We start from the raw sequence: 24850 nt of genomic DNA, 5'->3' as shown, positions 1-24850 counted from the left end.
ACTGTCTCAGGAAGTGCTTCTACAGCACGGCTATATTCTGAATATTCCAAAGTCGCAGCTGGTTCCTACGACGCGTCTGCTGTTCCTGGGTATGATTCTGGACACAGAACAGAAGAAGGTGTTTCTCCCGGAGGAGAAGGCCAAGGAGTTGTCATCTCTGGTCAGAGACCTCCTGAAACCAAAACCGGTGTCGGTGCATCACTGCACGCGAGTCCTGGGAAAGATGGTAGCTTCTTACGAGGCAATTCCATTCGGCAGGTTCCATGCAAGGATCTTTCAGTGGGATCTGTTAGACAAGTGGTCCGGATCGCATCTTCAGATGCATCGGCTGATCACCCTGTCCCCGAGGGCCAGGGTGTCTCTGCTGTGGTGGCTGCAGAGTGCTCATCTTCTGGAGGGCCGCAGATTCGGCATACAGGACTGGGTCCTGGTGACCACGGATGCAAGCCTCCGAGGTTGGGGGGCAGTCACGCAGGGAAGAAACTTCCAAGGACAATGGTCGAGTCAGGAGGCTTCCCTACACATAAATATTCTGGAACTAAGGGCCATTTACAATGCCCTAAGTCAGGCAAGACCCCTGCTTCAAAACCAGCCGGTGCTGATTCAGTCAGACAACATCACGGCGGTCGCCCATGTAAACCGACAGGGCGGCACAAGAAGCAGGATGGCGATGGCAGAAGCCACAAGGATTCTCCGATGGGCGGAAAATCACGTGATAGCACTGTCAGCAGTGTTCATTCCGGGAGTGGACAACTGGGAAGCAGACTTCCTCAGCAGGCACGACCTCCACCCGGGAGAGTGGGGACTTCATCCAGAAGTCTTCCAACTGATTGTAAACCGTTGGGAACGGCCACAGGTGGACACGATGGCGTCCCGCCTAAACAAAAAGCTAAAAAGATATTGCGCCAGGTCGAGGGACTCTCAGGCGATAGCTGTGGACGCTCTAGTGACACCGTGGGTGTACCAGTCGGTTTATGTGTTCCCTCCTCTTCCTCTCATACCAAAGGTGCTGAGGATAATAAGAAAGAGAGGAGTAAGAACTATACTCATCGTTCCGGATTGGCCAAGAAGGACTTGGTACCCGGAACTACAAGAAATGATCTCAGAGGACCCTTGGCCTCTGCCTCTCAGACAGGATCTGCTACAGCAGGGGCCCTGTCTGTTCCAAGACTTACCGCGGCTGCGTTTGACGGCATGGCGGTTGAACGCCGGATCCTGATGGAAAAGGGCATTCCGGTTGAAGTCATTCCTACGCTGATAAAGGCTAGGAAAGAGGTGACAGCATAGCATTATCACCGCATATGGCGAAAATATGTTGCTTGGTATGAGGCTATGAAGGCCCCCACAGAAGAATTTCAGCTGGGTCGATTTCTGCACTTCCTACAGTCAGGAGTGACTATGGGCCTAAAATTGGGATCCATTAAAGTCCAGATTTCGGCCCTGTCTATTTTCTTTCAAAAAGAACTGGCTTCACTGCCTGAAGTTCAGACGTTTGTTAAGGGAGTGCTGCATTTTCAGCCCCCTTTTGTGCCCCCAGTGGCACCTTGGGATCTCAACGTGGTGTTGGATTTCCTAAAATCACATTGGTTTGAGCCACTTCAGACCGTGGAATTAAAATATCTCACGTGGAAAGTGGTCATGCTTTTGGCCTTGGCTTCAGCTAGGCGGGTGTCAGAATTGGCGGCTTTGTCCTGTAAAAGCCCCTATCTGATCTTCCCTATGGACAGAGCAGAATTGAGGACGCGTCTCCAATTCCTCCCTAAGGTGGTATCAGCGTTTCACTTGAACCAACCTATTGTGGTGCCTGCGGCTACTCAGGACTTGGAGGCTTCCAAGTTGCTGGACGTAGTCCGGGCCCTGAAAATCTATGTTTCCAGGACGGCTAGAGTCAGAAAGACTGACTCGCTGTTTATCCTGCATGCACCCAACAAGTTGGGTGCTCCTGCTTCTAAGCAGACTATTGCTCGCTGGATCTGCTCCACGATTCAACTTGCACATTCTGCGGCTGGACTGCCGCATCCTAAATCAGTCACAGCCCATTCCACGAGGAAGGTGGGCTCTTCTTGGGCGGCTGCCCGAGGGGTCTCGGCTTTACAACTTTGCCGAGCTGCTACCTGGTCGGGATCAAACACGTTTGCAAAATTCTACAAGTTTGATACCCTGGCTGGGGAGGACCTTGAGTTTGCTCATTCGGTGCTGCAGAGTCATCCGCACTCTCCCGCCCGTTTGGGAGCTTTGGTATAATCCCCATGGTCCTTACGGAGTTCCCAGCATCCACTAGGACGTCAGAGAAAATAAGAATTTACTCACCGGTAATTCTATTTCTCGTAGTCCGTAGTGGATGCTGGGCGCCCATCCCAAGTGCGGATTGTCTGCAATACTTGTATATAGTTATTGCCTAACTAAAGGGCTATTGTTATGAGCCATCTGTTCGTGAGGCTCAGTTGTTATTCATACTGTTAACTGGGTATAGTATCACGAGTTGTACGGTGTGATTGGTGTGGCTGGTATGAGTCTTACCCGGGATTCCAAATCCTTTCCTTATTGTGTCAGCTCTTCCGGGCACAGTTTCCCTAACTGAGGTCTGGAGGAGGGGCATAGAGGGAGGAGCCAGTGCACACCAGTAGACCTAATTCTTTCTTAGAGTGCCCAGTCTCCTGCGGAGCCCGTCTATTCCCCATGGTCCTTACGGAGTTCCCAGCATCCACTACGGACTACGAGAAATAGAATTACCGGTGAGTAAATTCTTATTATTGTTAACTATGTTATTGTTATATGTATTGTTAGCTATGACGCACTAAGAAGCCTCAACAGCAAAATGTCCCTGGAAATTATATTGCAATTTTGGCAGCTGTGTTATTGTTATATATATTGTTATCTATGTTGTTGTTTTATATATAGTGTTGTTAGCTATGTTATTGTTAGCTACGTTATTGTTAGCCTTGTTATTGTTATACGTATTGTTAGCTGTGTTATTGTTATACTGTATGTAGTGTTAGCTATGTTATTGTTATACATATTCTTAGCTATGTTATTGTTATACGTATTGTTAGCTATGTTATTGTTATACATAATGGGGGTTATTCTGAGTTGATCGCAGCAAGAACTATGTTAGCAGTAGGGCAAAACCATGTGCACTTCAGGGGAGGCAGATATAACATGTGCAGAGAGAGTTAGATTTGGGTGGATTATTTTGTTTCTGTGCAGGGTAAATACTGGCTGCTTTATTTTTACACTGCAATTTAGATTGCAGATTGAACACACCACACCCAAATCTAACTCTCTCTGCACATGTTATATCTGCCTCCTCTACAGTGCACATGGTTTTGCCCAACTGCTAACAAAGTTCCTGCTGCGATCAACTCAGAATTACCCCCAATGTTAGCTATGTTATTGTTATACGTATTGTTAGCTATGTTATTGTTATACGTATTGTTAGCTGTGTTATTTTTATACTGTATGTAGTGTTAGCAATGTTATTGTTATATGTATTGTTAGCTATGTTATTGTTATATGTGTTGTTATCTATGTTATTGTTAGCTATGCTATTGTTATACGTATTGTTAGCTATGTTATTGTTATACGTATTGTTAGCTGTGTAATTGTTATGCATATTGTTAGCTGTGTTGTTGTTATACTGTTTGTAGTGTTAGCAATGTTATTGTTATACATATTGTTAGCTATATTATTGTTATATGTATTGTTAGCTGTGTTATTGTTATACTGTATGTATTGTTAGCTATGAATCACTAAGAAGCCTCAGCAGCAAAATGTCCCTGGAAATTATATTGCAATTTTGGCAGCTGTGTTATTGTTACATGTTTTGTTATCTATGTTGTTGTTATATATATATAGTGTTAGCTATGTTATTGTTATATGTATTGTTAGCTATGTTATTGTTAGCTACGTTATTGTTAGCCTTGTTATTGTTTTACGTATTGTTAGCTATGTTATTGTTATATGTATTGTTAGCTGTGTTATTGTTATACTGTATGTAGTGTTAGCTATGTTATTGTTATACATATTCTTAGCTATGTTATTGTTATACATAATGTTAGTTATGTTATTGTTATACATATTGTTAGCTATGTTATTGTTATACACATTGTTAGCTGTGTTATTTTTATACTGAATGTAGTGTTAGCAATGTTATTGTTATATGTATTATTAGCTATGTTATTGTTATATGTGTTGTTATCTATGTTATTGTTAGCTATGTTATTGTTATACGTATTGCTAGTTGTGTTATTGTTATATGTATAGTTAGCTGTGTTGCTGTTATACTGTATGTAGTGTTAGCAATGTTATTGTTATACATATTATTAGCTATATATTGTTATATGCATTGTTAGCTGTGTTATTGTTATACTGTATGTATTATTAGCTATGTTATTGTTATATGTATTGTTAGCTATGACGCACTAAGAAGAAGCCTCAACAGCAAAATGTCCCTGGAAACTATATTGCAATTTTGGCAGCTGTGTTATTGTTATATGTATTGTTGTCTGTTATTGTTTTATATATATATATTGTTAGCTATGTTATTATTGTTATATGTATTGTTAGCTTTGTTATTGTTATACGTATTGTTAGCTATGTTATTGTTATACGTATTGTTAGCTGTGTTATTGTTATACTGTTTGTAGTGTTAGCTATGTTATTGTTATCTGTATTCTTAGCTATGTTATTGTTATACATAATGTTAGCTATGTTATTGTTATACGTATTATTAGTTTTGTTCTTGTTATATGTATTGTTAACTATGTTATTGTTATACGTATTGTTAGCTATGTTATTGTTATACTGTATATAGTCATGTTAGATATGTTATTGTTATACGTATTATTAGCTATGTTATTGTTATATGTATTGTTAGCTATGTTATTGTTATATGTATTGCTAGCTATGTTATTGTTATATGTATTGCTAGCTATGGGCCTGATTCTGAGATGGACATAGCAGCTGTGCTAAGATATTTTAATGCACAGGTATTGTGCAGGGAGTCACAATGAGGTAAATTTACTAAGATTGGAGGGTTTTTTTTTTAGAACTGATGATGTTTTTCACAGCAACCAATCAGATTCTACTTAACATTTATCTAGCTGTGTCTAGAAGATAATAGATAGAATCTGATTGGTTTCCATGGGCAACATCACCAGTTAAAAAAAAAAACCTCCCTTAGTAAATGTACACCAATGTGTTTTTTGGACTAGTTATTAGATATCTGTAATGTTCCATAGAAAAGATACATCAGTTATAATGAGGGTTTTCAACTCCAGTATTCAAATAGCCCCAACAAGACATGTTTTCAGGATTTCTTGATTAATGCACAGGTGAGTTAGTCTACTGTATGTTGCTGGGTAGGTAATTATCCAATCTGTTTTCACAGATAGAATACTCAAAATATGACCTTATGGAGGTACTTGAGAGTTGGAATTGAAAACCCCTGAGTAATAGCGTTGATTACTTACTGTATGTGAGAGCAGGCAAGAAGAGAAGTCATAAAGCCGACTAGAGTACCCACAGAAATCATTCAGTGATGGGGAGAGGAAGCATTTAGCTCCATACATATAGTGCAAGTACAGATGTGGATGACCTTATTGTAGCTCTACACCAGCCCTTGTGACTAATTTTTGTTATAATAGTTTATAATGTTTTTCTTGGTGTTATTAACAAATGAATTCAGCAGATAGGCTCGTTTTCTATAACGCTGCATTTAAGACAGATGGATGTTTTGTTAGCTCTAATAAGGTTATATTTTGAGATAAATCAGAGAGTAACTGAATACTTACTCAGTGTCAGTTCTGGAACTAAGTCTTAGCAGTGGCAGATCCGAGTGTTTAATAGTGAGTGTAAACTAACCACTGGGACAGGGCACAAAGAGAGTGGGAAGCGGGTACTGATGCCCTGTGGGGGCCAGGGACGACTGCTGAGTGGTACTACAATTGCCCCACTTTGCAGCGCACTGCATAGTATTTTAGAGTGCATTGTTGTTTTTTTATAGGAGTCATGGGCATGCCTCCTGAATTTGGCCACACCCCCCTTAGTACTCATCCCCGTGAATTTCTCAATGGCCCTGCACTGAGAGCCAGTAACACAACTGATTATCAAGTACTGAAAATAGTGCGCCTAAGGCAGCTAAAGAAGAAATGCTCATAGAGTGTTATCCTCACCCAAATAAGGTAGAGGAAAATAATATTGAACTCCCCTCCCAGCACCTGGTTGGTATGCCAGTCTTCCTCCTCTTAGCCTTCGTATGCCAGTCTACCTCCTCTTAGCCTTCGTATGCCAGTCCTCCTCCTCTTAGCCTTGTAGGGCTGGTTCAAGACCTTGTGGCTCCCAGTGCAAACTTTTCCTTTGGCGCCCCAGGCGCCCTTCCTTTCCCCCCCAGCGCGCCCCCCTCCTCATTCAAAACAGGGACAGTGCATGCCAAATAGGGGCGTAACTTAATGGGGAAGGGGCGTGGCCACAGAATAGTACCAATTCACATTACACTGCACAGCAGTGTCCATCAGTCTCATTACCACACAGTAGTACTCCTTGATATTTCAAAGTTCACCTGTTGGTTCCAAAACCCCTATCCTGCTGCAAAACCTGCAACTATCTGAAAAAAACTCTGAAAACCTGTCATGTTTTAAAAGCCTGCAGAAGTCAACAGGAATTGTGAAGGCTTCTGTTATACTAAAAGATGTGAAAAATGTGGTTCTATGTTATAACATTCTAGGGGATATATTTACTAAAGTGCACGTTGTAGGAAGTGGAGATGTTGCCCATAGCAACCAGATTCTACTTATCTAGCAACTTCTACAAGAAAATAGGGAACATCTCCACTTCTAAAAACCTTCCCCTAGTGCTGGCCTGCCTGGTGAACATTGGGTCAGGGAGCTGAGGGAGAACACACAGAGTGGGCTGCTTACCTGCCATGCTTTAGTACATCATGTACATAGTATCCCCAGCACTGCCGGTCAGAGGCTCAGAGCATGCTGTTTATCTGTCTGAATTGTCCCCACAGCTTTGGGAGCTGCCACTTGTTCAAAGCCTGGCCTGTGCCGGTGTCGCTGCCGATGCCATCCGTTCTGATGCTGTGCTGCCGCCCGCATGCTCAGTGTGCGCTTCCTTCCTCCATGCGGTCGCTCCCACAATGCAGTGCATTGCGCACCGCACGGTATTGTGTGTACGGCGGTGTGCACGCTGACGGCATCATGGGGAAAGTGGGAGGGAGGGTCAGCGCTGAGTGCGATGAGCGTGCTGAGCCCACATTCATTAACATGGCGCTCAGGCTCCAGGAGCCGTGTAAGCAGGCGCCAGGCGGTGGAACAGACAGTGCGGCAGCACTCTCATAGCTGCGGCGCCCCGGCCAAAAGTCCTGCTTGCCCATGGCAAGAGCCGCTACTATAGCCTTGATATGCCAGTCCTCCTCCTAGTAGGCTAAGAGGAGGAGGACTGACATATAAACAAGGCAAGTAGGAGACTGGGTTTGGAGGTGAAGCTATCCCGGGACTCTAAGAGATCTCTTCAGTCTTTATGTGCCCTATTCTACTGCATAACCTGGTAGGAAGCCACTCTCATCATTTTAGGATGCAATATCTGTGTGCAATATATCCTGTTTAAATATGGACCTTTTCATCTGGAACTTTTAGATTAAATATTGTTATTTATAAAAAATAAAATAAAAAAAATTGGGATTTTTGGTTTATTGTTGAATACATTACAAGGAGGTATTCCACTTGCTATTGACACTTCTTCTGAGAGTGCCGCACTAGATGGTATTTTATGTTTTTACATATCTCAAATCTAGATTTAATCACAATGGACTCTATTCAGCACGGATCACTAATTAGAGAAAACGGAACCCGGGCGATTATCGAACGACTGCGCAGCGTTTGCATTGCGTGTGTGCCCATGCGTATTGCGATTATTTCTGTGAATGCATTGTGCTTCAACACAATCGCGTTTTGATTGACAGGAAGCCAGCGTTTAGGGGAGGAAATCTGGCATTTTGTGGGTGTGTTTGTAAAAACGCAGCAACTGTTTTTTAGCAAGTGTTGTGATCCACCCTGAATGAGGTCCTATATACGCAATGTCAAAGTCGAAAAAATATCATAATGCTTATGCCTTGTACTAACCCCATGCGCATGCCCGCTGCTTGTGCACTCAGTCTGCCGTGCGTGCACATATACGCAGTTTGCGTAGGAGTCGCTCCGGCGACCCTGCACGTGGTATGGGTATTTACGCTAGAGTTTGTGAGCGTGTAGCGTGTTATTAGAACAGTGCATATCTAACCCAAATAATGCATTTTGTACCCATAGTTCCCCTAGACCATGTCAGCGAGTAATGTTAGTTTAAACAGTTCCTGGACAGAGAGATTCCTCTTTGCATGATAGGAAGGGTCAGATAAAGGTTGAAAGGTGATGTCTAGTATCCAACTGTAGGGTATTTTGAGAGTAACATTCCGGTGTTAGTTAGGAGAAGATTGCATGTTCCTGCGTATAGTTATGTGCAAAAGTAGAATATGAACATTGACTGTGTTTACTGTGTATTGTGTATGCGGGGGGGAATCCAGATGATACCACCCACTAGAGCAGTTGGGGAAAGACACAGCCCACCTTTTCAAATCCACCTATCACCTTTGCTGTAATGTAGAGACATATCCCTGTGTCCAATGAACAAAGGGATTACAGTGACCATTGTATTGTTTTGGATGAAGTGAATAAATAGAGCTTGCAGCAGGCTTGGTCACACAAGACTCTGAAGGCTTTCTCCCTGATAGCTGAGGACTGAATTCAGGTTGCGCCTGCGAAACATTCTCACGTATGTATATTCTCTGTAGCCATTATTCTCCATTATTCTGTTTAGATTTACTTGTTAGTTTGTAGTGTATGACTTGTATTGTTTTACCTTTTATTAGAATCAATCCACGGAGGCCTTAGAACCCTGTGGTTTCAAATACAAACGGTGTTGTGTTTCCTCTTTCCTGCCTGGGCTTTTAAAGTAGTTTAACCTGTTTAAAGTGTATAAGCATTGTTAAGGTGTATGCACTGCGGATACTTTGTATCACCAGCGCTACTTAAGGTTTAAAGGTATTAACATCGTTGCAGTGCTTTGCTGTTAAGGTTTAAAGTATAAGCATATCATTACATTGTTTCATTAATAAGGTTTACAGTATTTCAATCAGTGTGCGTACGTGCCGCGTGTACGTTGTACCCACGGCACGGCGTCTGATACGCTAAGTGCGTATCAAATACATTACTCAGTACGCAAATAGCGTACTTAGTCCGTAGTGTGTGTAATAAGTCTAGCGGCCATAGCGGCTCCACGGTAACAGTGTATAGCTTTATGTTTTAAGATAATAATTGACATTATCAGCAATTATTTGCAAAGATCTGTCCAGACAAATAAATCTCATCTTCCCATAAAGATAAGTGGTATTATTTCATGCTTTGAATTAGATGCATACAAGTAATGTATATGAGGTGCTGATGAGGGATCTTAAATTTATTTTTATGTACCACAGATGATCAGTTTGGTAGACATTCTTGACTCTTCCATAGAATTGCCTATATTTTACAATTTTCTATGTATAAACCCTTAATATATACACCATTATATTTCTGCAACATTCATCCGCAACTGGTCAGGTACCGTTTGCCTAGTCAGGCGTTTCAAAATGTGTGTGGTGTATGGCGTTATTGCAGTTAGCACTTCCAGTCAATATACTGCATGCATCTGCTCAATACAATGTAGTACTTATATGGGCAGATTTAACAACAAGTGGTATTCTTGTTATCACTCATTATGAATTTTAAATGGTGTCTCAGCCAATCAGCTTCTAACTGTCGTGTTTGAGAAATGACAGAAGGTGATTGGCTGGAGCACCATTTATCATTCATAACAAGTGATAACTGAATATTACTCATTGTTAAATCTGCACCATAGTTAGTAACTGGAACTCTTGTAGCTCCTAATATAATCCAACGGCTTTGTCCCCTATGCTAAGTAAGGCTGTCTGGTAGAAATACACACAATCAGATTAGTAATAGTTGCACTTGATGACGATATAACGTTTCTCTCATATTTGTGCTCCTGAAGGTGCTGGTCATACATTGGACGTGTAGGGGGTGCACAGGACATTTCCCTCATGAAAACAGGGTGCCTGCACTGGGGTATAATACAACATGAGCTGCTTCATGCCCTGGGATTCCAACACGAGCAGTGCCGCAGCGACCGGGACAAGTACATTCGCATTAACTGGGGAAACATCAGCCAAGGTGCAGACAAACTTCTGTCATTCCTATCAGCTTGTATGTTCTTGTCCTGATATTCCTGCTGTTTGCTTTAATAATGCTGTCTGTAACAGACTGTAAACTAGTGATATACTGAGGTGACATATACATCAGTTAGGCCCTTTTACCGCAAATTGCCTGCCAATTGCAGCATGTATGTAGCTGCGGGATTCTCTGACCACCTCTCTCGGACCACCATCTGCTTTCTTTCACCCTCTCATCTTCCCTTCTCCTCTCCACGCCCAGTCACACAATCACCAGACGCAATCTCGGGTCTCTTGACCCCGCTATCCTGCACTCCCTCGAGACTTACCTCCCTCCTCTTTCCACTATGACTTGTCCTAACCAGGCAGCCTCCTTCTATAACTCTTCCCTTACCGCTGCTCTCGACTCTGTGGCCATCCTCTCCTCCGTCCCCCTCCGTCGCTCCAAACCCCAACCCTGGCACACCAAACTAAAGATTCTTACAAAAATGATCACGCTCCGCAGAATGCTCCTGGAAAAAATCTCAATCTCTGGCAGACTTTCTCCATTTCAGGTTTATTCTCTTCTCCTACAACTCTGCTCTTTCCCTACCCAAACAATACTTTTTCCAAGTACTCATCTCTTCTCAGTCCTCCAGTCGATGCCGTCTCTTTGAAACTTTCAACACTCTCCTTCGCCCCCCTCCTTCTCCCCTCCCATCCTCCATCACTGCCACTGACTTTGCCTTCTTTATCTCCAAAATTGTAGATATCCGACATGACATCGCCTCCTGTCACCCCTCTGCTGCCCCCTTCCCCCCTCATCCCTCCCCTCCATCTATCCCACCCTGTCCTCCTTCTGTCCCACTTCAGACAAGGAAGTCCACTCCCTCATCTTATCCCCCCCCCCCCCTCAACCTTCCCCGTGGACCCCCTCCCATCCCGTCTTCTCCGCTACCTCTCCCCCACTGTCTGCTCCCACTTTGCTCACCTCTTTAACCTATCACTCTCTACCGGCATCTTTCCCTCACCATTCAAACATGCTCTGGTCTCACCTATTCTCAAAAAAAAAACAACCTCGACCCTTCATCACTCACTAGCTACCGCCCCATCTCTCTTCTCCCTTTCACCTCCAAACTACTTGAATGACTGGTCTACAGCCGTCTCACAAGCTACCTCTCTGACAACTCCATCCTTGATCCACTACAATCTGGCTTTCGCTCACTCCACCAAGACTGCCCTGATGAAAGTCACCAATGACCTGCTTTCGGCCAAATCCAGGGGCCACTTCTCTCTGCTTATCCTTCTGGACCTCTCTGCTGCCTTTGACACCGTGGATCATCTTCTCCTCCTTCGCACACTCCAAAACATTGGCCTCTCTAGCACTGTCCTTGACTGGTTTACCTCTTACCTTACTAACCTCTCCGGCACCACCTCACACCATTCCATCCTTCCTGTTGGTGTCCCTCAGTGTTCTGTCCTAGGCCCCCTTCTGTTCTCCCTGTACACCTCTTCCCTAGGTGCACTCATTAACTCCTTTGGCCTTCTATACCACCTCTATGCTGATGACACAACTCTACCTCTCCTCTCTCAGGTTTCCAGCTGCCTCTCCGCCATCTCCCCCTGGATGTCTCAGTGCTCTCTGAAGCTCAACATAGACAAAACTGAACTTATTATCTTTCCCCCAGCCAGAGCAACACCCCCTACCAATATCTCTATCACTGTTGACAACACCATCGTCTCCCCCGTTCCCCAACTTCGCTGCTTGGGTGTCACTCTTGACTCCTCCCTCTCCTTTGCACCCCACATCCAAGCTCTGGTGCAATCCTGTCGGTTCCAGCTACACAACATTGCTCGCATCAGGCCATTTCTCTCCCAGAGTGCAACTAAACTTATCATCCACTCACTGGTCATCTCACGGCTCGACTACTGCAATGTTCTCCCCACTGGCCTCACTTGCTCCCATCTTGCTCCCCTCCAATCTGTCCTCAACTGTGCAGCTAGGCTTTTCTTCCTCTCCCGCCACTCCACATCTGTCACTCCCATTCGACAAAATCTCCACTGGCTCCCATTCCCCTGCAGAATCCTCTTCAAACTCCTCACCCTCACATACAAGGCCATCTCTAATTCCAATGCTCCCCACATCTCCAACTTCCCCTCACTTCATACTCCCTCTTGCCCCCTATGGTCGGCCAATGACCATTGCCTCTCCTCTGCCCTGGTCACTGCTTCCCATGCTCGAGTTCAAGATTTTGCTCGTGCTGCACCCCTTCAGTGGAACGCGCTTCCCCCACTCCATTAGACTCTCCCGACCTTGCAAAGCTTCAAACGGGCACTAAAAACCCAACGATTCATCAAAGCGTACCCCTCCAATGCATAACCGAGTCCTTAGGCTGCTCCTCCATCCCCCTGCCCCATGCCTTGAACAGCTCTGCTTTGCTTACATACTGCCATCAGGTTACCTCCCGCTTGCTTGCACCTCATGTCATCTGTCGGTCGCCCCTTCCCACTAGATTGTTAGCTCTTCAGAGCATGGCCCTCTTTCCTCTTGTTGTCAAAGCCCTCTTCTCGACACATTTCACTCGCAGCTCTCTCCTACTTAGCGACCATCTTTACCCGCTTTTTCTCCTGCTGGTAAAGGCTCATCTCTATCTATGGCCGCCAGCTCCAAGTAGTACGATGGTTACTCCCTCGCTACCTGCATCTTAGCTGTATTATGTCTTGAGAATTGTGGTGCTCTTTGTTACCTGTACTCTATTTTTGTTATTTATTTACTGTAATGCTAAGTTTTGTCTCCCTGTACTGTCCTTTGTATGGCGCTGCAAAACACTTGTGGCGCTTTATAAATAAAATTTACTACTACTAATAATAATAATAATAATAATAATTCAGTTCCAGACGCAGTCCTGATTTGGTTGTAAATGACCGATGGTTTCAGGACTGAACATGCACAGGGCTGCAGTGTGCATGTGCCGCGATGTTGCTGCAATTGCGGTAGCAGTGCACTGTAGCTTGGTTGACAAGCTGCAGGTGTTTTGGGGAGAAGAAAGGGGCCATTACTCAAAACCCTTTTTGAGGGCAAGCAGTAGCCATTGTTTCCATCTTCCAATGCAGATTTATTGGCTTCAGCAGCCTAGCTGTGGTGGACAGAGGATTGCTCAGATGTCCGATGGCCACAGCCATGTATGCGATGCTGATATGATGCTGCATCTTCAAACGCATGCAGCAGATCTGAGACATTTGCACACTCACTTAGATCCACTGCTACAGAAGACGCTGCACTGACCAGGACTGTGTCACCTTGTAATCGCACCCTATGACAGCAGATCCTCCCAACTATCATCTGATCTGATTCAATCAGCTGTTGATCGGGATGGACCATGAATCTTGTCGAGTGATAACCACATCAGACAGTGTTATTGATCCTTATAAATACCCCTTTTCCACCAAAATCCCTTCAAGGAGGGTGTCTGTCACAGTTGTCACCGGGGAGACTGGCAGAGAGAGATTACTGCTTCGCCGTATGAAGCAGGGAAGGGGTATAAACCGGATACGGACCGGACCATAACAGGATGCTGTAGTTTCTCCCTCCCCTATGACAGCTTCCATTTTGCCCTCAATCCCCATGCTGTAAACAGGACACAGGTCGGATGACCCAGGTTACTGTACCTGTTTACGCTGCTCCTTAAACCCGGCCCTTGCGTCTCCCACTCCTTGGGTTAAATGAGACTGGATTGCGACTAGAGGCGTGGTATCTCGTGCACTTGAAAAATAGTAGTACACAATGGAAATTCATTACTGCTAATGGCAGGATAGAGCAGATTATTACAACCCAAGTGGATTGGTGCATCTGCAATGCTCAGAGAAGCAGACACAAATTATTATTATTATTATTATTATTATTATTATTATTATATTATTATTATTATTATTATTTTTATTTTTTATGACAAGCCTTTAGAATATATGTGCCGGATTCCTCTTCCCCTACTGAGCATGAAACATTCTTTGTGTAAAACAAGTGTGTACTGTAGTGTAAAATCCCTTGTATAACACTGCTGCGCCAGTTTTAGCATAAATGGGCATGTTTTCACCATTTGTGACCAATTAAACGCGGCTTGTTGGTGCAATGAGAAGAAAAGGGCACACACAGGCAGATGAAGATCATCCAGTCATACCCAGAAATGACCCGAAGTTTCATCAGACAATCCTTCAGAACATTTAGGGCCAACCATGCCCCAATATCGGGCCAATTATAGATACCAGTGAGTGTGTGTTCCAGCATTGAATCCATTCAAACAGAAGTCCCTTGTTGATGTCAGCTTTATCCAGTACTTATTGTTCCTGATATAGGGCCTAATTCAGACCTGATCGCTGGCAGGCGAGTTTTGCAGCGATGTGATCAGATAGTCGCCGCCTACAGCGGAGTACATTTTAGCTGTGCAATTGTGCGATCACATGTGTAGCAGAGCGGTACAAACAGATCTTGTGCGGTCTCTGCGCAGCCCAGGACTTACTCAGCCGCTGCGATCACTCCAGTCTGTCCGTGACCGGAATTGATGTCAGGATCCCTCCCTGCAAACGCTTGGACACGCCTGCATTTTTCCAGACACTCCCCGAAAACGGTCAGTTGCCACCCACAAACGCACACACATTGCGGTGCATACGCATGCGCGGTTTAGACCTGATCGCCTGCTGTGCGAAAATGCAGCCCAATGATCAGGTCTGAATTAGGTTCATAGATGTGTCCATATGTTAAATAAACCACTTCTCTGTCATTTTCTAACATTTGTTTTCCATTGCTGTGATCTTTCCTCATAGACAAGGAGCGGAACTTCTACAAACTGAGCACCCAAAACCTAGGCGTGCCGTATGATTACCGCTCCGTTTTGCACTACGGCAAGTAAGTCATTGAACTCCTAGTGGATCAATAATGGACACTTAACTGTGCAGAAAAAAAAAAAATTCTGTAACTGTAGTAACCAAATGAAATAAATAAATAATTCATAAACGGATTTCCCCGCAAATTGCTGAAATGTTATACGTCCCGAACAGTTGACACCTTACGGGGAAATAAGTGCATTTTCCTGGGATGGCGTGCTGTCCCTGTTATAGGTGCGAATATGAAAAATAATTACTGTGACACAACCATCCTATAGTACTTATTATATAATGTCTATACTACTGAGCCATGTATCTGCCACAACAATGTTACTGGGTAATAGCACAAGTTGATCTATTGTATCTATATGCCACGTTGTCTCAGGGGGTGTGGCTCATTGGGTCGATAGTAACTAGGTCGACAGTCATTAGGTCGACCACTATTGGTCGACAGTGACTAGGTCGACACCTGAAATAGGTCGACACGGTCATTATGTCGACATGGGAAAAAAGTCGACATGAGTTTTTTATATATATTTTTGTGTCATTTTCTTAGTAAAGTGACTGTGAACCCCAATGAGTGCACCATATCCCCTCACATGGCTCGCTTCGCTCGTCATGCTTCGGGTGAGGTTCTTTGTTCCGCTGCGCTCGGCACAGGTTACTATTCCCAGTCATAGTCCACGTGGAGCATAAAATATGAAAAAGTAAAAAAAAAAGGATTTAAAAAAACAACAACTCATGTCGACCTTTTCATGTCCTAGTGACCATGGCAACCTAATGCATGTCGACCAATAGTGGTCGATCTAATGAGTGTCGACCTAAGTGCTGTTGACCTAAAGACCGGATACCGTCTCAGGTGTCATAGTAGTGAACTAAAGCAGGACACGACTCTCAAAATACAGACTCTCCTTATGTTATGCTGTGTTTGCTGCAGATTCGCATTCGCGAGTGACACTGGGAAGCCGACCCTTGAGCCTACTGGTGACCCCCAGGCTGTGATTGGTCAGCGCATTGGGTTAAGTTCTATGGATGTAGTGAAGATCAACAAACTCTTCCAGTGCAGTTAAGTTGTGGGAGGACGGCTGTGAGTTGTAACACTGTTAACATGGGCGACTAGATCCTGCTGAATCCAACCACCCAAATCGCACAATGGGGGGGTCATTCCGAGTTGTTCGCTCGCTAGCTACTGTTAGCAGCCATGCAAACGCGTAGTCTCTGCCCACGGCGGACTGTATTTTCGCTTTGCAAGTGTGCGAACGCCTGTGCAGCCGAGCGCAGCAAAAACATTTTGTGCAGTTTGAGAGTAGCTCCGGACTTACTCAGTCCTTGCGATCACTTCAGTCTATTTGGTGGCGGAATTGACGTCACACCCACCCTGCCAACGCTTGGACACGCCTGCATTTTCCCAAACACTCCCAGAAAACGATCAGTTGACACTCATAAACGCCCTCTTCCTGTCAATCACCTTGCGTTCGGCTGTGCGAATGGAATCTTAGCTAATTCCATCGACCAGCACGATCCTCTTTGTACCCGTAAGACGTGACTGTGCATTGCGGTGCATATGCATGCGCAGTTTAGCCGTTTTTCTCTATCGTCCTAGTGGATGCTGGGGTTCCTGAAAGGACCATGGGGAATAGCGGCTCCGCAGGAGACAGGGCACAAAAAGTAAAGCTTTAGGATCAGGTGGTGTGCACTGGCTCCTCCCCCTATGACCCTCCTCCAAGCCTCAGTTAGATTTTTGTGCCCGGCCGAGAAGAGTGCAATCTAGGTGGCTCTCCTAAAGAGCTGCTTAGAAAAGTTTAGCTTAGGTTTTTTATTTTACAGTGAGTCCTGCTGGCAACAGGATCACTGCAACGAGGGACTTAGGGGAGAAGAAGTGAACTCACCTGTGTGCAGGATGGATTGGCTTCTTTGGCTACTGGACATTAGCTCCAGAGGGACGATCACAGGTACAGCCTGGATGGTCACCGGAGCCTCGCCGCCGGCCCCCTTGCAGATGCTGAAAAGAGAAGAAGGTCCAGAATCGGCGGCAGAAGACTCCTCAGTCTTCTTAAGGTAGCGCACAGCACTGCAGCTGTGCGCCATTGCTCTCAGCACACTTCACACGGCAGTCACTGAGGGTGCAGGGCGCTGGGAGGGGGGCGCCCTGGGAGGCAATGTAAACCTATTTTTGGGCAAAAAATACCTCACATATAGCCTCCGGGGGCTATATGGAGATATTTAACCCCTGCCAGAATCCGTTGAAGAGCGGGAGACGAGCCCGCCGAAAAAGGGGCGGGGCCTATCTCCTCAGCACACAGCGCCATTTTCCCTCACAGAAAGGCTGGAGGGAAGGCTCCCAGGCTCTCCCCTGCACTGCACTACAGAAACAGGGTTAAAACAGAGAGGGGGGGCACTAATTTGGCGTTAGAAATATATAAAAAGATGCTATAAGGGAAAACACTTATATAAGGTTGTCCCTATATAATTATAGCGTTTTTTGGTGTGTGCTGGCAAACTCTCCCTCTGTCTCTCCAAAGGGCTAGTGGGTCCTGTCCTCTATCAGAGCATTCCCTGTGTGTGTGCTGTGTGTCGGTACGTGTGTGTCGACATGTATGAGGACGATGTTGGTGAGGAGGCGGAGCAATTGCCTGTAATGGTGATGTCACTCTCTAGGGAGTCGACACCGGAATGGATGGCTTATTTAGGGAATTACGTGATAATGTCAACACGCTGCAAGGTCGGTTGACGACATGAGACGGCCGATAGTCGGTCGACACAGACACGGACACTGAATCCAGTGTCGACGGTGAATAAACAAACGTATTCCTTATTAGGGCCACACGTTAAGGGCAATGAAGGAGGTGTTACATATTTCTGATACTACAAGTACCACAAAAGAGGGTATTATGTGGGATGTGAAAAAACTACCTGTAGTTTTTCCTGAATCAGATAAATTAAATGAAGTGTGTGATGATGCGTGGGTTCCCCCCGATAGAAAATTATTGGCGGTATACCCTTTCCCGCCAGAAGATAGGGCGCGTTGGGAAACACCCCTTAGGGTGGATAAGGCGCTCACACGCTTATCAAAACAAGTGGCGGTACCGTCTATAGATAGGGCCGTCCTCAAGGAGCCAGCTGACAGGAGGCTGGAAAATATCATATAAAAGTATATACACACATACTGGTGTTATACTGCGACCAGCGATCGCCTCAGCCTGGATGTGCAGAGCTGGGGTGGCTTGGTCGGATTCCCTGACTAAAAATATTGATACCCTTGACAGGGACAGTATTTTATTGACTATAGAGCATTTAAAGGATGCATTTCTATATATGCGAGATGCACAGAGGGATATTTGCACTCTGGCATCAAGAGTAAGTGCGATGTCCATATCTGCCAGAAGATGTTTATGGACACGACAGTGGTCAGGTGATGCAGATTCCAAACGGCACAAAGGTGTATTGCCGTATAAAGGAAGAGGAGTTATTTGGGGTCGGTCCATCGGACCTGGTGGCCACGGCAACTGCTGGAAAATCCACCGTTTTTACCCTAAGTCACATCTCTGCAGAAAAAGACACCGTCTTTTCAGCCTCAGTCCTTTCGTCCCTATAAGAGTCATATTTGCCAAGGGATAGAGGAAAGGGAAGAAGACTGCAGCAGGCAGCCCATTCCCAGGAACAGAAGCCTTCCACCGCTTCTGCCAAGCTCTCAGCATGACGCTGGGACCGTACAGGACCCCTGGATCCTACAAGTAGTATCCCAGGGGTACAGATTGGAATGTCGAAACGTTTCCCCCTCGCAGGCTCCTGAAGTCTGCTTTACCAAGGTATCCCTCCGACAAGGAGGCAGTATGGGAAAAAATTCACAAGCTGTATTCCCAGCAGGTGATAATCAAATTACCCCTCCTACAACAAGGAAAGGGGTATTATTCCACACTATATTGTGGTACTGAAGCCAGAAGGCTAGGTGAGACCTATTCTAAATCTAAAAAAATTTGAACACTTACAAAGGTTCAAATCAAGATGGAGTCACTCAGAGCAGTGATAACGAACCAGGAAGAAGGGGACTATATAGTGTCCCGGGACATCAGGGATGCTTACCTCCATGTCCCAAATTTGCCCTTCTCACTAAGGGTACCTCAGGTTCGTGGTATAGAACTGTCACTGTCAGTTTCAGACGCTGCCGTTTGGATTGTCCAAGGCACCCCGGGTCTTTACCAAGGTAATGGCCGAAATGATGATTCTTCTTCGAAGAAAAGGCGTCTTAATTACCCCTTACTTGGACGATCTCCTGATAAGGGCAAAGTCCAGGGAACAGTTGGAGGTCGGAGTAGCACTATCGCGGATACTGCTACAACAGCACGGATGGATTCTAAATATTCCAAAATCGCAGCTGATCCTGACGACACGTCTGCTGTGCCTAGGGATGATTCTGGACACAGTCCAGAAAAAGGTGTTTCTCCCGGAAGAGAAAGCCAGGGAGTTATCCGAGCTAGTCAAGAACCTCCTAAAACCAGGAAAAGTGTCAGTGCATCATTGCACAAGGGTCCTGGTAAAAATGGTGGCTTCCTACGAAGCAATTCCATTCGGCAGATTTCACGCAAGAACTTTTCAGTGGGATCTGCTGGACAAATGGTCCGGATCGCATCTTCAGATGCATCAGCGGATAACCCTATATCCAAGGACAAGGGTGTCTCTCCTGTGGTGGTTACAGAGTGCTCATCTTCTAGAGGGCCGCAGATTCGGCATTCAGGATTGGATGCTGGTGACCACGGAGGCCAGCCCGAGAGGCTGGGGAGCAGTCACACAAGGAAAAAATTTCCAGGGAGTGTGATCAAGTCTGGAGACTTTTCTCCACATAAATATACTGGAGCTAAGGGTAAATTTATAATGCTCTAAGCTTAGCAAGACCTCTGCTTCAAGGTCAGCCGGTATTGATCCAGTGGGAAAAACATCACGGCAGTCGCCCACGTAAACAGACAGGGCGGCACAAGAAGCAGGAGGGCAATGGCAAAAACTGCAAGGACTTTTCGCTGGGCGGAAAATCATGTGATAGCACTGTCAGCAGTGTTTCATTCCGGGAGTGGAAACTGGGAAGCAGACTTCCTCAGCAGGCACGACCTCCACCCGGGAGAGTGGAAACTTCATCGGGAAGTTTTTCCACATGATTGTGAACCGTTGGGAAATACCAAAGGTGGACATGATGGCGTCCCGTCTGAACAAAAAACGGGACAGGTATTGCGCCAGGTCAAGAGACCCTCAGGCAATAGCTGTGGACGTTCTGGTAACACCGTGGGTGTACCAGTCGGTGTATGTGTTCCCTCCTCTGCTTCTCATACCTAAGGTACTGAGAATTATAAGACGTAGAGGAGTAAGAACTATACTCATGGCTCCGGATTGGCCAAGAAGGACTTGGTACCCGGAACTTCAAGAGATGCTCACAGAGGACTTATGGCCTCTGCCGCTAAGAAGGGACTTGCTTCAGCAAGTACCATGTCTGTTCCAAGACTTACCGCAGCTGCGTTTGACGGCATGGCAGTGGAACGCCGGATCCTAAGGGAAAAAGGCATTCCGGAAGAGGTCATTCCTACCCTGGTCAAAGCCAGGAAGGAGGTGACCGCACAACATTATCACCACATGTGGCGAAAATATGTTGCGTGGTGTGAGGCCAGGAAGGCCCCACGAAGAAATTTCAACTCGGTCGATTCCTGCATTTCCTGCAAACAGGTGTGTCTATGGGCCTCAAATTGGGGCCCATTAAGGTTCAAATTTCGGCCCTGTCGATTTTCTTCCAGAAAGAATTGGCTTCAGTTCCTGAAGTCCAGAAGTTTGTCAAGGGAGTATTGCATATACAACCCCCTTTTGTGCCTCCAGTGGCACTGTGGGATCTCAACGTAGTTCTGGGATTCCTCAAATCACATTGGTTTAAAACCAGTCAAATCTGTGGATTTGAAGCATCTCACATGAAAAGTGACCATGCTCTTGGCTCTGGCCTGGGCCAGGCGAGTGTCAAATTGGTGGGTTTTTTCTCAAAAAAGCCCATATCTATTTGTCCATTCGGACAGGGCAGAGCTGCGGACTCGTCCCCAGTTCTCTCCCTAAGGTGGTGTCAGTGTTTCACCTGAACCAGCTTATTGTGGTGCCTTGCGCCTACTAGGGACTTGGAGGACTCCAAGTTGCTGGATGTTGTCAGGGCCCTGAAAGTATAGGTTCCAGGACGGCTGGAGTCAGGAAAACTGACTTGCTGTTATCCTGTATGCACCCAACAAATTGGGTGCTCTTGCTTCTAAGCAGACTATTGCTAGTTGGATGTGTAATACAATTCAGCTTGCACATTCTGTGGCAGGCCTGCCACAGCCAAAATATGTAAATGCCCATTCCACAAGGAAGGTGGGCTCATCTTGGGCGGCTGCCCGAGGGGTCTCGGCTTTACAACTTTGCCGAGCGGCTATTTAGTCAGGGGCAAACACGTTTGTAAAATCCTACAAATTTGATACCCTGGCTAAGGAGGACCTGGAGTTCTCTCATTCGGTGCTGCAGAGTCATCCGCACTCTCCCGCCCGTTTGGGAGCTTTGGTATAATCCCCATGGTCCTTTCAGGAACCCCAGCATCCACTAGGACGATAGAGAAAATAAGAATTTACTTACCGATAATTCTATTTCTCGGAGTCCGTAGTGGATGCTGGGCGCCCATCCCAAGTGCGGATTATCTGCATTACTTGTACATAGTTACAAAAATCGGGTTATTATTGTTGTGAGCAATCTTTTCAGAGGCTCCGCTGTTATCATACTGTTAACTGGGTTCAGATCACAGGTTGTACAGTGTGATTGGTGTGGCTGGTATGAGTCTTACCCGGGATTCAAAATCCTTCCTTATTGTGTACGCTCGTCCGGGCACAGTATCCTAACTGAGGCTTGGAGGAGGGTCATAGGGGGAGGAGCCAGTGCACACCACCTGATCCTAAAGCTTTACTTTTTGTGCCCTGTCTCCTGCGGAGCCGCTATTCCCCATGGTCCTTTCAGGAACCCCAGCATCCACTACGGACTCCGAGAAATAGAATTATCGGTAAGTAAATTCTTATTTTTACCTGATCGCTGCGCTGCGAAAATCGGCAGCGAGCGATCAACTCGGAATGACCCCCAATGTTATGTACAGGGGAGGGCTGAGCTAGACGCCAGGGCAGTGACTGATGCATCCTTGGACTATTTTATTCTAATAGAACATGGGGTAATGCAGCCTGCCACCATGTATGACAATATATTGTTATGATTTACATGGTTGCTAGTCCCTATTTTAATTCACCATTTTTACTTTATATTGTCACTGTTAACATTTTGATCATTCTGTGTTTGGTGTGCAGACAGGGTTACTTGTACTTTCCCCACTCCCCTCTCATCGCCCTCCTAAACGCACAGTACATAAATGCACATTTTATACAAAGAAACAGTAGATGTACAGAAACCCCTATGAGTTCACCTGGCATGAAATACTCACCTAAACTTACTGAAAATCATTCTGGGACAATGCTTTACCTTATATCTGTAATAGTGTGTTATCCTGTGGCTGATGAGAATCTATTACTGGTAATTCAGTGGTCAGATAATAAGAGAACATGTTTTCCTTCTAGATGTCTGCAGTTACCTGTTGCCAGACGCTCAGGGCACATTTTCATGGGAGTCCAAACAGCATCCAAACATTTCCACTTGTATGTGGCTGATCCGTGTCCCGGAGGGCAAGGTATCGGTATACATTATATTATTGGGGGTGGGGGTGGGCTCCGGGCCAATGGAATAAAATGACCAGCAGAAATGAGTATCAAGTGGGTAATATTGGGAACTATATATATATATATATTTCAATAGTAGCAGGAATCTTTCGTCTGATCTGACTTCATCAAACGCGGCCAGACGAAACGCGTTGGTTGATTCCTGCTACTATTGAAATCCTCAGTTAAGCTGCTTTTTCTTTATACGGAATTTTTTATATATTTATATTTCTATAAATAATTATAGACATACAGTTGTTTCTAGTGTTTCTCATTTTTTAGTGCATGAATTTTTAGCACCATTTTTATTGTTGTCTTTTACATGTCCTTTGGAAAGTTCTTTAAAGATTTTGTAACGGTTTTTTAAAAAAAAGCATTTTATGTATGTTGCCTTTTTATGTCCAATTTTCTTAAACGTTCGTTGTAAATAAACCCTGCATTGTTTTTAAAGAAACTTTTTTAGTCTCCTAGAGTATTTACCACCTATGGTCGCTCTGATCTTATTTGCTTTTTACAATATATATATATATATATATATATATATGTATATATATATATATATATATATATATATATATATATAGGCATTATGGATGGTGTAATGGTTAGCATTACTGCCTCACAGCACTGAGGTCATGGGTTCGATTCCCACCATGGCCCTAACTGTGCGGAGTTTGTATATTCTCCCCGTACTTGCGTGGGTTTCCTCCGGGTACTCCGGTTTCCTCCCACAATCCAAAAATATTCTGGTAGGTTCATTGGATCGTAACAAAATTAACCCTAGAGTGAATGTGTGTACGTGTGATAGGGAATATGGGCCCTCATTCCGAGTTGTTCGCTCGGTAAAAATCTTCGCATCGCAGCGATTTTCCGCTTAATGCGCATGCGCAATGTCCGCACTGCGACTGCGCCAAGTAAATTTGCTATGTAGTTAGGAATTTTACTCACGGCTTTTTCATCGTTCTGGCGATCGTAATGTGATTGACAGGAAATGGGTGTTACTGGGCGGAAACTGGCCGTTTTATGGGCCTGTGGGAAAAAACGCTACCATTTCCTGAAAAAACGCAGGAGTGGCCGGAAAAACGGAGGAGTGTCTGGCCGAACGCTGGGTGTGTTTGTGACGTCAAACCAGGAACGACAAGCACTGAACTGATCGCAGATGCCGAGTAAGTCTGGAGCTACTCAGAAACTGCTACGAGGTGTGTAATCGCAATATTGCGAATACATCGTTCGCAATTTTAAGATGCTAAGATTCACTCCCAGTAGGCGGCGGCTTAGCATGAGCAAATCTGCTAAAATCCGCTTGCGAGCGAACAACTCGGAATGAGGGCCATAGATTGTAAGCTCCACTAGGGCAGGAACTGATGTGAATGGCCAAATATTCTCTGTAAAAGCACTGCGGAATATGTGTGCGCTATATAAATAACTGGTAATAATAATTATATATATATATATATGTATTATTTATTTTTCTCTGACGTCCTAGTGGATGCTGGGAACTCCGTAAGGACCATGGGGAATAGACGGGCTCCGCAGGAGACTGGGCACTCTTAAAAGAAAGATTAGGTACTATATCTGGTGTGCACTGGCTCCTCCCTCTATGCCCCTCCTCCAGACCTCAGTTAGAATCTGTGCCCGGCCAGAGCTGGATGCACTTAGTGGGCTCTCCTGAGCTCACTAGAAAAGAAAGGCTCCACAGGTGGAGCCAGGTGCGGTGGGGGCGCGTCTCCGGAACTTCAGCGACCAGTGGGTTCGCTCACAGGTGGATCTCTGGGTTCTACAAGTGGTATCTCAGGGATACATGCTGGAGTTCGAGGCGACTCCCCCTTGCCGTTACCTCAAATCAGCCTTGCCAGCGGCTCCCAGGGAAAGGGAGGTAGTGCTGGCGGCTATTCACAAGCTGTACCTTCAGCAGGTGATAATCAAGGTTCCCCTCCTTCAACAGGGACGGGGTTACTATTCCACAATGTTTGTG

General features: G+C 45.3%; 1 protein-coding gene across 7 annotated transcripts in view; it reads left to right on the top strand.

Annotated features, from left to right (window-relative positions):
• Positions 1-24850, top strand: part of LOC134968951 (embryonic protein UVS.2-like) — a 237761-nt gene that overhangs the window by 152863 nt on the left and 60048 nt on the right. For all 7 annotated transcript variants that reach the window (XM_063944583.1, XM_063944582.1, XM_063944581.1 and 4 more), the window contains 4 exons: positions 10090-10268; positions 15068-15149; positions 16065-16192; positions 22738-22847. In XM_063944583.1, the coding sequence (XP_063800653.1) occupies positions 10090-10268; positions 15068-15149; positions 16065-16192; positions 22738-22847 (499 nt within the window). The remainder of the gene's footprint in view (positions 1-10089; positions 10269-15067; positions 15150-16064; positions 16193-22737; positions 22848-24850) is intronic.

This window comes from Pseudophryne corroboree, chromosome 11, assembly GCF_028390025.1.
Source record: "Pseudophryne corroboree isolate aPseCor3 chromosome 11, aPseCor3.hap2, whole genome shotgun sequence".
Lineage (NCBI taxonomy): Eukaryota > Metazoa > Chordata > Amphibia > Anura > Myobatrachidae > Pseudophryne > Pseudophryne corroboree.
Note: the sequence above shows the minus strand (reverse complement) of the source record. Positions and strands in the feature narration are given on the sequence as shown.